General features: G+C 35.4%; 1 protein-coding gene across 1 annotated transcript in view; it reads right to left on the minus strand.

The window, feature by feature from the left end:
* dok2 (docking protein 2) overlaps positions 1-15,472 on the minus strand; it is a 48,596-nt gene that overhangs the window by 2,457 nt on the left and 30,667 nt on the right. The window contains 1 exon segment of the mRNA XM_056464335.1: positions 1,385-1,560. Coding sequence (XP_056320310.1) covers positions 1,385-1,560 — 176 coding nt within the window.

The following is a 15,472-nucleotide window of genomic DNA, read 5'->3' on the forward strand; positions in this document are numbered from 1 at the left end:
TGCAGCTGACGTACAGCGAGGGATTTGCATCTTTAATAAACTCTGACAGATCGGGTTCATTGAAAAGTAAAAATAATTAATAAATCCATATGAAATAGTCCCTCAAAAATGACGTTGCATCTACAGTTTTACACTCAGATTTGCACTCACACTACAAGCATACTACGTCTGAGCCCAACGAACCGAGCTCAAGACCACCTACTCCAACCGTGCCAGGGCCAGCCAACCAAACCATGCCCGTGAGCAATTCAAAAGCGAACAGGGAAATGGTGGTCAAACGTCCCCGTGCACAGTTCTGATAGCCTAGTGTGAGTATACCCTTAGTCTTCCATTCCAGGTTTGTCAGAGTTAACTTTGACTCTCAACTCATACTGTAAAAGTTGATAGAATAGACTTTACTTTAACATTTTACTTCATTTACTTTAGCAATAAAAGCCTAAAAGTGTAGTTACATTCCACATTTAATTTAGTTTCCTTCTACTGCATTTGTCTTATTTTTATAAAACACTTTCAGCTAAACTGTATGATTACACTTGAAGCACTAATCTCACATGGACTGGTTTAACAATGTCTTTGGCTCCTTTTCTGGACTTTGAATGTATTTAATCTAAAATATTTTAATATGTGTTTCAAAGGTGAACAAATGGTTTCAGCGGATTGGAACGACATAAGGGTGAGTAATCAATGATTATGTTTACATGGACATCAGTAATCAAATTATTTGCCTTCCCAAATAATCAGATTAAGGCAATAATATGATTGAGGTGTTTATATCAGTTACCCTTTGAATGTTCCTTTCATGATTACAGTTTATATGTTTCAGCACATAGATCATTTAACGTCATTGCGCCACCATGCTACCCATATTTCCTCTGGAGTTTCATGTCATTTCCGCTTTTTCATTTTTTATTTTCCGACTTAAACAGTTCGTCAGTTTCACTTTCATTCAGGAACATTTCATTCATGCCCCCGTGACAAACTGAGGTATTGGATGGGAGTACGAATTAATTAAGGACTGGTGAATAAGTGTTATTTTAATGGAATTTGATACTCCATGTCGAATGGGAGAAAAACATTTTGATAAAGGTGTTTACATGTCTGTACTTCAATATAGCGACTAAAATCGGCCTACTCCACATGTCTTAATCTGATTTCTTTTTAGTTTGATTATGACCTTAATCAGATTAAACAAAACCAAAAATCCTTGTTTACATGGTAGACTCTTAATCAGAGTATTGTCAGATAACAGATTATTAGTGTCCATGTAAACATACTCATTGACAGAATAATCATTTGGGGTAAACTAATTCTTTAAGAATCACACAAAGACATATCTTGTTGTATCACTAACATGATTGACTGCAAAGTATTGACAAAGGCATACCTTGTCTCGTCCGAACCTGCGGAGGAAACGGTAGGGCCAGGAGTAAAGGACCTCTCCTGTCTTCGGGTCTTTGAGAAGAAGGCTATCAGAATCAGTCCGTAAAAGTACTACTCCTTTCAGACTGCATCTCTCAGAAGCCTCGGATCGCCTCACTGTCACCTTAAAGTCTTTCATTGCTGCAGACAAAAGAGAGAAGAAGCTTTACATGAACAATGTGCACAGTAAACAGAACACATTCCAGTATCTTTTCACTCTACGCATTAAAACCAACAATGAATTAAGCTCATTTTTAGAAGGTATATTTGAATTCAAATATATATTTTTAATATATTGCTAGTTAAATTCAAATGGTAATCATACAGATTCTATATAATTAGTCCACTAATTATATAGAATATAGAATAGTAAAAATGTATTCTATATAATGAGATATTTGGGTAAAATTTCATTATTTGGCTTTACATCAGTAAAAAAAAAAGGAGATCAAAAAAACAACTTAAGATCATGGTGTAAAAATTAGCACCCCCAATGAATATGTCAGTAGAAAATATTAAATCATTTAATTCATTTTAATAAACAGGAAAAAATCAAATAAGCTATACAAAATATTAAATTTAATGGCATTTTCTTGTAGCTTGTAGCAAGTTGTCACGGTCACCAGCAGGGCCGGACCAAGCTGAACTGCCGCTCTAGGCAAAGGACGAGTTTGCCGTCCTCACTACTCTGACGCCCTGCGATGGGGGGGTTTAGTTTGCCGCCCTCAATACCACGCCACGCTGGCCCTGGTCACCAGTGATCTAATCCTTGCAGACTGCTGGTCAACACGCAGTTCGCTAAAGGACTACAAATCCGCCATTATATGGACTACAAATTCCGTCATGCACTTCATACACACCGGTTGCTGTTTTACTTTGATTACACTCGCACACACACAGCAGGAGAATTGCTATGGACTGATTACATGGACATTAAATACAGCGCACACACACAAACACACACAGCAGGGCTGAGTCTTATTTAGCTGCATTGTGAACATTACGACGCATCTTCCTTTGACCCTCACTTTGTTTTATTTGTTTTACTGTTTATAGCTGTCTGCTGCCTGCCTTTTGACCATCTGCCCGTTTATGACCACGACTCTGGATTTGCCTGCATGTAACTGTTTACCATTGCTTGCCTGACCATTCTTGTTAATAAACCTTCATTTGGTCAAACTCCCTTCACATAACACAAGTACACATAATTGAAAATTAAATATATATATATATATATATAAAATTTTAAATTCTGTATATATATATATATATATATATATATATATATATATATATATATATATATATATATCCTAAATGTGAATATATCTATGAAAAATGTATCTAAAATAAATATCATAAAAAATAAGCAATATATATTTACTGAGGAATGGATAAATATATAAACTTTCTTAGGGGTGTACTCATTCATGGTGGGAATTGTATATTCAAAAACAAACTTAAAATATTAAGAGCTTCTCTCTATGAATAATTATAGATTTCCATCTGTTTTCAGCTCTTTTTTTCAAGCAGATGGTATGTATTAAAGGTTACATTCTCACATATGTACAGTAACGCATAGCAGATTTCTTACGACATGACATGCCTGCAGCATAATTGTTTTTTCTTTAAGTGCACTGATTTAGCACATGCTCTGCTGTGAAACAAGCATCTTATTAGCTGTTTTCGGTTAAGAAAGGTCAGCAACCCGTTCGTTACTGCTGAACTACATGATGAACTCTGCAGTGTGCTAGTTTCCGCTGCTTCTCCAAAGGAATTGACTGTTAGAGGCCTCGCCATGCAGATGTTTTTCTACACGGGAGCAGACATGGGTGATGAAACTTCATTAATTTCCTGAGGTGAAGTGTCAAAAGGAGATTTTTGCTCATGCTTATTTAGTTCAAAAGCAGTTGACATAACTGGAATATATTTTCACCCTCTGAATGAGGGTCATTATAGTTAACTAAAACTAAAACATAAAATAAAATTTCACAAAATTAAAATAAAATAAATAAAATAATGTTATGTTGTAGTAATAACATTCATTAATTTTCTTTTGGCTTAGTCCCTTATTTATCAGGGGTCGCCACAGTAAAATGAACCACCAACTATTCCAGCATATGTTTTATGCAGCGGATGCCCTTCCAGCTGCAACCCATCACTGGAAAACCCCATACACTCTCACATTTACACTCATTCACTACGGCCAATTTAGTTATTGCAGTTCACCTATTGCGCATGTCTTTGGACTATAGGGTAAACCGGAGCACCCGGAGAAAACCCACGCCAACACAGGAAAAACATGCAAATTCCACACAGAAATGCCAACGGACCCAGCCAGGGCTCAAGCCAGCGAACTTCTGACTGTGAGGTGACAGTGCTAACCAGTTGCGGTTCTAGTTTAAATGGCACCCTGGGTGGACCACTTCATATACAACCTATCGATCCAAAATGTAACTGGAAAACAATGTAAAGACAACTGAAGTGATACGCTCAGATCATTTTTGAAATCTTTTGCATGAATATTAATTATGACAATATTATAGAATACACAAAAAATATATATTTTATAGAATTATCTGTTGTCTTAGACCCGACTCGATTAACATCATATTATCGAAACTTTTTATAAAAAGTTTTTTCTACTTGCAACCATGATTCACAGCGGGAGTGTGTGTGTGTGTAAGGTAATATGGGAATGTTTTTTTTTTTTGTGGCGAAACTGTTGTTTCGGTTGCACATAGACAATAACATATTTGCATGTCCAAAAGACGCCAAACGTGAATGGGCCCTAATCTCATTATTCTGGGATTACCACTCTAAATTACTTGCATAAAGTATCTCAAAGCTTTTACTGGGGCACAGTTGATTTTTACTGGAGCACTTTTTTTTCTTTCTTTTTTTTTTGAACTGCCTCCCCATGCCGCCTCAGCAAGATGCTGCCCTGGGTGCGGTTCCGAAACAACAACATAACTCGTGGTTGAACTATCATTGTACGATGCATCGTTTGGGAAAAGAACAATGTAGCGACGAGTGTTTCCCAAAACACTTGCAGATCCATCATTTGAACCACGTTAGTTATAAAGTAAAACGTCACAACTTCTATAGAGAATATAGAGAACTTTTATGTGCAAATTGTTTTACACACACACAGATTTTTTAGTTTTTTTTTTTGTCATCCAAAATTAGTTTTGGTAAAAATGTGCACTCATTTTCTATATTAATTGAAAACAGCAAATATAGGGCATATATTTCCTTTAAAAATATTATTATTGAATATTCCATATTTTATTCTAAAACATAAAAACACTTACAAAAAAAGCTAACACGTATTCTAATCTCATATAAAAATCATTATGTATACGGTTTTAATTCATAGTAGGCTATTTATTAAGAAAAAAAAAACTTTTACAACTTCGACAACTTCAAACCACTGCAGAAATGTTCTAGCAGTTCAAAATGGGATAAATGATTTTAAAGTGCACTATGAAGGGAATGCAATTGTCAATTTAAAGATCAAACTGAATTATAAAATTACTTTTTAAAAAAAATGTTTTGTTTTTTGTTTTTTTATCATTCCGGGTTTAAATGTTGGAATTTTCTAAAGGAATAGGGCTTAGGGGGATAACTGAGAATAGAAAACAGCCAGGAACTATGATTACTACTAAAATAAAACTTATAAAGATGTGCTGCAAATCATCTGAGAGCAGCAGAAAAATAATTCTAAATCAATACGGCTTTTAGTACTACAAGTAATGCTAAAATAAACTAATGCTAAAGTAAACTAATGCTAAAATAAAACTTTGACAACAAAAAAAAATACTAAAATCAGATTAAAAAGATAGTAAATCACTATCACTGGTTCTTTAAAGACCTTTGACAAGGTGTGGCACCGATTTTTAGATTATCTGCTGGCTAACTCTTGATTCTGAAGCTGAGCAATAATATATAAATACATATTCATTATTCATTATCGTTATTATTTTATTTAGTAATTTTTACTTATTATGTTTAATTAGTTTTTCAATGGGATGTTATAGGCTGTTGAGGGAGGGAAGTGTTTATTTAGGGTAGTGTTAACAACAGCATGGAAGGATAATTATAAAATGAATGCTGTAATTGACATCCCATGTAGAAAACCTAATAAAAGAAATATGAAATAGTAAAATCTAAAACTACTGTAACAATATTAAAATAATACAGAGTGTTTAATAGCACTTCATATCAATTAGAATTATGCTAAATAAATAAACAAAACAAAAAAATAAATGCATCATTGTTCAGACATTTGCTGCACATTTTCATTTGATAGTTTTAAACAACAATTGTGGATTTTTTATAATATCTACACTGTTTATGAAGTCTCCGTATTACAAATGAATATATATATATATATATATATATATATATATATATATATATATACATATATATATATATATATATATATATATATATATATATATATATATATATATATATATATATAAAAAATAATAATTATACACACATATATATATATATATATAATTATTTTTTTAATTATTTTTTTATATAACTTTAATAAAAAGCTAAAAAATAAAAAAAATGTGCAAAAAAAGTATCTGAAGTTGCAATTAAGTTATGAATCTAAAATCCATAACATTTGAACAGGACACAGATTATTTGTGTCCTGCTTTTAAGTATTTTTTCTTATTTTCATAATTCACATTTTTTTATACAATAAACTTTATGGCATACAGTAGATGAGAGACAATTCAACAGAAATAGAGAACAGAAATAAAGGGGAAGCATCATGACAGCAGGTTACCCAAGGCGCATCTACTCTAAATATCATCACTCTGCTCAGCAGCACATGAAAATATCACCACGATTATTATTTGTGCCATCTTTCCAAACACAAATATTCAGTTGCATAACTCTGTCAATAAATACACAAAGTGTGCCATGTGGTTTAGAGGTATCATTTTTCCGCTTAAAGCATGTGGCTACTCCAGCCGTACACACACTTCACTGAGAGGAAGTGTGTTTTTGCACAGACAATGAGCTTCTGTTTGCAGCTGTCAGAACACAAGCACACACTCCGCACCTCTCAGCAAATGAAAAAATTACACTTCCTGCAAAAGAGCAAAAAAAAAAGCCACACTACATATACAGACTAGTGTAAAAAATGTAAAAAGAGACACATTTCCACATTTGCATCCTGTTGCCACTGAGCATCAAGTGGTGAGATTCATGCGCGAGGTTTTCTCTCTTAATCTCTCGCTCTTTACTGCTCTGCTCTGGCATTGCACCAAATTTAAGGCAACTGTTTTGTGGTTGTAACCCCCATTTCCACTTTCCACATGACCTCATTTGCATAACAAGCTTCTCATACTTTCTCTTTAACTTTTTTACTCCCTGCAGGTGTGTTAGAGTTCAGGATGTTGTAAAAGTGTAAATTTATATTAGATGCTGACAATTGATTTCAGGCTCTATGGTGAAAGAATGTGTTTCCGCCTGTAGTTTGGGTGGTTTGGACCAGATCAAAATCAAAAATGAGACATTTAGGGCTCTATTTTAAAAATGTAAGAATATTAAATGAAGCTCACAGCGCAGGTGCATTTAAGGCATGTCTGAATGCACCTTTGCTGTTTTAAGGATGGGGAAAACTGTTGACATGCCCAGCGCAGTCTAAAAGTTGTCATTCTCTTAATAAGTTATGTGTGTGATTTATGTAATGTGCATTACACCAATCAGAGTCTCATCTCCCATTACATTTAAGAGCAAGTTGTAGTTGCACCATGGTGCATTCGCTTTTTTACATGGCAAGATTTTGTAAGTGGGAATTTACATTTACATTTAGTCATTTAGCAGACGCTTTTATCCATAGCGACTTACAAATGAGGACAAGGAAGCAATTTACACAACTATAAGAGCAACAGTGAATAAGTGCTATAGACAAGTTTCAGATGTGTAAAGTCTAAGAAGCAAAGCATTAGTAATGTTTTTTTTTTTTCTTTCTTTCTTGAGAGAGTACAGTTAGTGGTATAGCCAGAGAGTCAGTTTCAGATTAGGAAGGAAAGTGGAGACTAAATAGTTGAGTTTTTAGCCGTTTCTTGAAGACAGCAAGTGACTCTGCCGTTCTGATGCAGTTTGGGAGTCCATTCCACCAACTGGGCAGATTGAATGCGAGAGTTCTGGAAAGTGATTTTTTCCCTCTTAGGGATGGAACCACAAGGCGACGTTCATTCACAGAACGCAAGTTTCTGGAGGGCACATAAATATGCAGAAGTGAGAGCAGATAAGAAGGAGCAAAGCCAGAGGTCGCTTTGTAAGCAAACATTAGAGCTTTGAATTTGATGCGAGCAGCAACTGGCAGCCAGTGCAAACGGGTGAGTAGCGGAGTGACATGCGCTCTTTTGGGTTCATCAAAGACCACTCGTGCTGCTGCGTTCTGAAGCAGCTGAAGAGGTTTGATAGAATTAGCTGGAAGCCCGATTTACAAGCAAGGAAACAGATCTATTTGTGCTTGAAGTTAAAAGGTCATGAAACACCAAAGCACATTTTTTGAGATGTTAACAGTCATACATGTCTATATATGTCCCATATTGCTAAAAACACTATTAGGACACATATATTTAGCTAACAAGTGAAAATTGTTTGTTTTTGCGTTGTTTTGAGTAAATTTGTTCTTCTGGTTTGAAAATAAATTGAGGCTATGTCACGGCGATGAGATCATTGTGTAAATTCCAGCCTGGACATTAGATGTCTGTATCGGCTGGTACAAAGTGACGTCATTGAGTTTTCAACATTAATTCATGAGAAAACCTTGGTTTGAACCAATCAACGCACTTTATTGTGAATGAGATGCAACTTCATTAATATGCATGATATAGCTTGAAGACTTTTTACCTGTTACAGTGTTCAGAGAGACTGCACGTTGTGGCAAGTGGAGGAAGAAGAACAAGAATTGTTCGGAGACATGGATCGTCGGTGTTCTGTTTTTGGATGTGCTGAAACAAAAGTTTTGTTTCCATTTCCCTTTTGATAAGAGCACAGCTCACGTGTGGACCCAAGCATTACAGTGGTCTGCTACCACGTGACACAAATATGTTTGTAAGAAACATTTTGGTCCCACTTTATATTAAGTGTTTTTAACTACCATGTACTTGTATCAAAAAATAAATACAGTGTACTTACTGTGTTCATAATGTATAATGTAGGGGTAGGGTTATGGACAGGTTTGGTGGTATGGGCAGGTTTAAGGGTGAGTTATGGTGTAAGGCAGAGGTTCTCAAACTGGGGGTCGCGACCCCTGCGTGGGTCGCAGAATAATTTCAAGGGGTCGCTAAAGTGATTTAAAAATTGTGTAATTTTCAGTGATTATAATATATATTTTTCAGTATTATAAGTGAAAGCTAATATTTTCAGATTTTTTAAAGGTATCACTGATGAATTCATAAAGTATTTAGGACACATTTAGGCAGAATGCATCTTTGCACTTAAAACGTAGCGCTCAGGAACAGTTTAAAACTGTTGTCATGTCAACTTGCTGCAGTAAACAAAGCCGGCAACGCTTGTCCCGCCTTCGCGCTCTTCTTATTGGCCCACTGTGCTAGACTGAATCATTCAGTCAACACCTTCTGCCTTCAGATGACAGGAGATACAACCGCGAAAATGTAACACGCTGAAGATGAGAGAATGAAAACAACACTGACAGATTTAGTTTTAGAAACCAGCTAAAGCTACAAATAATGGCCCATCTGATTACTGATCATGTGGTCAATGTTAATCCACCATCTACACTTTTCGAAGAGTGGATAAAAGACTTCCATTGGCTTCAAGTCTGCTATGAAAATAACTAAAGCATTCCTGTAAAGTCTGTGGGACGGAACTTTCAGGTAACAGTTTGCCACATCTACACATTTTAAGCACGAGAGGTTCTGTTTAATTCTTTATTTAATGGCCAGACGCTGTCAGCTATATGTAAAATTTAACACCACATACACCATCGCAAAAGGGCTTGCACTCACCAAGATTAAACTAATATTGCAGCTCATGAAAAGACCGGTATTGCTATTAAAATGACGTATACAAATAATAAGGTATATGTCAAAAGCATCTGTGCAATATCAGACACCATCTGTGAGAACACAGTACAGTTAACGTATTGTTAACATATTCATTAATAAATTCATGTCAAGCAGTGTGTGCAGGGCCGGTGAGCGGTTCGTCCGTGTATCTTTTGGTCACTCAATTATGCTATAAAAATGTGTTTTCTTGTGATAACGGGATTTCATTGAGACATATTTTCAGCGCGCTTGCATATATATATATATATATATATTTTGCTTGTTAGTTTTGATTAGTGTTGATTTCAAATGCAATGAATCTGTTTATAAAACTTAAAATGAGTTATTTTTATTGTTTGGATATGTTTTGGTAGTAAGGGGTCGCGAGTTCTTGACGATCTTACATTGGGGGTCGCTGGCTTAAAAGTTTGAGAACCACTGGTGTAAGGAATGGTCAACAGTGTATTTACAAATGTAGTTTCCAAAATTTATTACAAATGTAATTACATACAGGTATTTAATCAAGCATCAGTACACAGTAAATACATGTATTTACACAGTAAGTACATTTTAACGAATGATAAATTTTGGTGTAAGTACATATTAGTTAAGGCCACTTAATATAATGTGGGACCAAAGACGTGGTTCTAGTTTGTGTTGATTATCCTGCATCTATGGATTTGGTAAGTGTGCGATCAATATTCTTTGTTTATATTTCTCCAGATGGCAAAGTTAGTTAGTATCTTATAGTAAGTTTATAGTAATATCATTACACTATTTGGAAAGCAATGTTAGATTGTATCGTCAAGAGTACTCTTTCCGTTTTTGAAGACATTACTTAGTGAAATGACTCAGTAGTTTACAGTAATATGACTACAATATTGTGGACTGAAAATGCTTTGTTTAGTGTCTTTTTAAACGGTTGTACAACAGTTACAGTACATCCGTCTTTTGAACCCGAAGCGTGGTGTGGTACCAGACCGATGTTTTCACAACAGATGAAGCATGCTGAGATTACAACAGAGACAATTAAGATTACAGTCCACTTTTTCAGTGCAGTATTTGTGGCAGGCACAATGGTGTTATTTGTTCATTTCAACAAATTCAGTTGAGAATAATAACTACAAATGCGAGATTTCAATATTCGCCTCGTCAGGAGCATCATTCTCCTGCTTTCACGGGCGTGTTTTTGTTGAAAGGTTAAAAATGATAAGTCAGTGGACCTGCACTGTCATCAACTAGATAATGTGACTGAGAGAAATCTGGTGGAGTGAAATCCTCCACTTCCACACAGCTCTCAGATTCGAGGTAAACGCTGCTCTACAAATTGCTGTCCATCTACCCTGCGTCTGTGTTTGGGTTGCCGCACATAACGAAACTCCCCTTTTCATGCAAACCCTTCCCTCTTTCCAAACTAAACAAAGCTGGACACACCCACTTTCCTTATTTTTTTTTCCTTACGCTTTCATGGTTTCAAGAGACTTGGTAGGCACAGAGAATAGCATCAAACAGCCGTGTGTGTACAGACTATCCTGTCACAAAATGTGACGAAAATCCTACACAAAGATACTAGTTTGATTAAGGTGTTTACATGATTGCATTCGAAGAGCAGCATTTACAGCAGATTTTTCAGTCCTTAATATTGTAGTGATATTACTGTAAACTTAGTAACTTCATAATTTTGACTAAGGTATGTCTTTAAAAACTTAAAAGAGTACTGCTGACGATATTAACTAACTTTGCCATCTGAATAAACATAAACAAAGAGCATTGATCACACACTTACCAAATCCGTAGAGAAAGGACAATCAACACTAACTGGAATTGTGTATTTTTTTTTAAAAGGAGATGAGCGGCAAATCCAGATTTCACCGTTTCCAGACCTTTGTTGCAACTCATATATAAATGCAACACGACGACCCATGTCTCCGAACTATTTTTCTTCTTCCACTTGTTTTAATTACAATTGGCAACACAACGTGCCTCCTCTCTGCCATCTAACCACTGTAACAGGTAAAAAGAGTCTTCAAAGCTATAATCCATATTAATGAAGTGGCACCTCATTCACAATAGCTAATGGGTTCGAACCAAGTCTTTCTCATGAATTAATGCTGAAAACTCAAGGACGTCACAATGTACTAGCCGGTAAAGACATCCAGTCTCCACGCTGGTATTTACACAATGATCACATGGCCGTGACGTAGCTTCAATATTTCTTTTCCAACCGGAAGAATGAATTTGAACCTTCTAATGAACTAGATGAAAATAAAATTCATTTCCAATCATTCATTCATTTTCTTTTCAGCTTAGTCCCTTCATTAATCTGGGGTCGCCAAGGCGGAATGAACCGCCAACTTATCCAGCATATGTTTTATGCAGCGGATGCCCTTCCAGCTGCAACCTATCTCTGGGAAACATCAATACACACTCATTCCCATTCATACACTATGGACAATTTAACTTACCCAATTAACCTGTACCACATGTCTTTGGACTGTGGGGGAAACCGGAGCACCCGGAGGAAACCCACGCAAACGCAGGTAGAACATGCAAACTCCACACAGAAACGCCAACTGACCCAGCCGAGGCTCGAACCAGTGACCTTCTTGCTGTGAGGCGACATTTATTGTCTTTTTTCTTGTTTAGAATTTAACTGAGCCTTTAATTGTCATTTAAAAGGGATTTTCAAAACATAAACAGTACTTACTTTAGCACATATTAACATACAAATTAGCTATTATAATATATGCCTGAATAATAAGATACATAAATGTTAATTAGAATTTTTGTAACCACAAGAGAGTCGAGTGAGAACAGAGTGGGGAACCTTATGCAGGTTTTATTAAGAATTGTGGTCAGACAGGCAATGATCAAAAACAGGCGCAAACGGGTCAAAACAAGGCAATCTGGAGGTGTTGTCAGGTAACAGGCAGTAGTCAGTACAGGCGGCAAACAGGGTAAACGATAAAACAAAGCAAGGGTCGGAACCCTATACCAAGGAAAGCTTTGTAATGTTACAGGATAATAACCAAACAAGTGTCAGCGATGAGAGTGTCAAAGTGAGCCGTAAATATGTGAGTGTAATTAGGAGATTTAGAACAGGTGTGTATGTGGTGCATGACAGGACATGTAGTTCATATGGAGACAGGATTGTAGTGTGTGTGAATGTCAGTGTTCTCCAGCAATCTATGAGGGTTAGATGGCTGGTGATCGTGACAAGTTTATTAAGCATTTACTTACGCATTCTGAATGATCTTATAACACCAACTACTCTCAAATAACTGGTTTGCAAATAATGTAATAGTTAAATTAGTAATTAAAAGATAATATTTAACAAAGTATAAAATACAGTCATTAAGCACATTATGTATATGTGCGTAGAAGTAAAAAAAAACAGCATTTTTATCTACAGTTATAAACTGCTTACTAACATCTGTTAATGTAGAGGTAATGCTTAACAGATAATGAATTAACTATTTCCTAATTCCTAATAAATGATTCATACTGTGTAATTATTATTCTGTGGCCATACTTTTAAACAAAACAACATCACCAACCCTTTTGATGCAAGGTCTGTATACAGGATTCTGCTGCATTGGGTATGGTACTGCTTTTATTTTTATTGGTGGAAAATTCAAAATTTTGTAATATTGCATTGAGAACATTATGGTATGCTTAATTTATTCAAAATGTCAAAGTGGTTCATGAACATGTCTGCAATTATATCTGAGATACAATCCGCAGTATATATTTCACACCAATCCAGCTATAACTATGAGCCAACACTAATGTTTTAATCCACCATGTGGCTTCAGATACTACATGTTCTGCTTCTTTTTGTTGTGGTTTACAGATTTTATTTTTTCTTGGGTATCACTAATTCCACCAGAGGGTATTTTTCATTGATTCATTTATGTTTTTTTGTGTTTGTAGTTAAAATCCTGCAGTAGATATTTGCATATACTGTAAATAAAGCTGTAGTTTTACAGTTCCCTACGGATCATTTAATTCCTCATGCTTCCTGTTTCCCTGCTGTCGCTCGACAGAACAAGGCCTTCTGATATTAAAACTGAAACAGATGGATTTGATCAATTGTCTGAGTCTGAAATTCCCACTAGCTCAGCATGTTCCACAGAGGAAAGAAAGCAGTAGCTCAGACATATGGGCCAATTTTTTGCAGAGTGAATGAAGTCAGTTACTGTAATGAGATTGTTTATGTGCAATTTCTAAATGCAAGTATACCATTGGATGTTATTATTTTTATTTTATTATTTATTTTATTATTTATTTATTATTATTATTATTATTATTATTATTATTATTATTATTTATTTATTTGTTTTCTTTGTTTGTAAATAGGGGAGTTGTAAAATGAGCCTAAAGTTAAACAGATGAGTTTATACATTTTTTAATCCATTTTCTGGGTCTGGCTAAAGCACTTATGTTAGCTTAGCATAAATCATTATATCAGATTAGACCATTAGCATATCTCTCAAAAAATTCAACAAAAGAGTTTAGATAATTTTCCTATTTAAAGCTTGACTCTTCTGTAGTTACATTGTGTGCAATGATCAAGTAATTTTGCTGTTGTACCATGGCTACAGCAGCTGTAATTATATTACCCAATGCCTGAAAATAAGCCCCAGCTTGGTAACACCCCTGCGAAATAACTTTGCACATGTTGCCACCATGATACATCAACAAATTTTGTTGTTAGGTATCAATTTGTTGTCATTTTGCCATTAAAAAGCCCCTATTTTGAACATGACATTTCATGCAGTATGTAACACAGCTTTAAGTGCTGAAATATCCAGCTAAGGCTTAAATCTGAAAGTGCACAGTGTTTAAAACTATTGATTAATCTATAAAAGAGTCGACTTGTAGTGGTTCAAGGAGTAACAGACCCAGGAAAATTGAAACCCCTGGCACTGTTCATAAACACTGTAGCAAGAAAAACAAGAAGACAAACACTGTAGCAGATCCCGGTTGAATCATGTCGCGAAAACGCTGTGCTCTGAAGTGTGAGGGAAAGTTAGTGTTATTTTCCCTACCCAAAGATGAGGCTGCGAAGAGTGGTTGAAGTTTATTTTCGCAAAAATACCTCAGCATTTTAGCCCCAGCCTTGTGCTGTGTTGCTGTCATTTTTCTGATGAGTGCTTCAGCAATTAACATGCTTACAACTGGGGATTCGTCACCCATTTGTTGAAAGGAAGAATCAGAAAAGACTATTGACGGATGGGACTTTGTCAGAACTTGACAAGAACTTTATAGTACACAGTTCATGGGTCAGTTCCTTCCTCCAGTTCACAAGTGTAAGTAACTTAAGTCCGATTAAAATGGTTGCCTGCTTGTTTTCTCTAGCTTGCAAATAATGTATTTAATTGTGGTTTGTTACTCTTAACTGCTCCATGCAGCTTGTACTGTATCTGGTTAACTCTTTATATACCCATATCATGTCTAAAACGACGTTGAAAACACGCTGTGTGCCGCTTTCGTTACAGATTTAAATGTGTTTGTCGTTGCTATGGCCATTGTCAGCTGTTCCTACAGACGTGCGGCAGTCAAGTTCTAAAACAGTTCAGCTTTTGTCACTGTGTGGAATAATACTGGATGTGTGTCAAGGTTTGTAAGTTGGATGTAAGTTTTCTTATATTGTAATACTTTTTGGTGGTCAAAAGGGCATAAAACTTATTTGCATTTTGAATTGTTTTCTTTTTTTATGTTGTTTTGATATCAAGGTGCCCGCCAAACTCTTATGCAGTAGATGAAGTAGACATCTAGCATGATAAAATCAGTTAATCACTTACTAATTATTGAAACAATAATCAGTTAAGTAATTATTAATTTCACCAACGATCAATCAAGATGGCATTTAAAGGTGTAGTTCACCCAAAAAAATGAAAAATTCCTTTTAGGATTTTTTCTTCTGTTTAAGACAAAACAACATTTTCTCAAGAAGTTTGAAACAACCAACAGATATTAACTTCCCTAGTAGAAAA

This window comes from Danio aesculapii, chromosome 8, assembly GCF_903798145.1.
Source record: "Danio aesculapii chromosome 8, fDanAes4.1, whole genome shotgun sequence".
Taxonomy (NCBI): domain Eukaryota; kingdom Metazoa; phylum Chordata; class Actinopteri; order Cypriniformes; family Danionidae; genus Danio; species Danio aesculapii.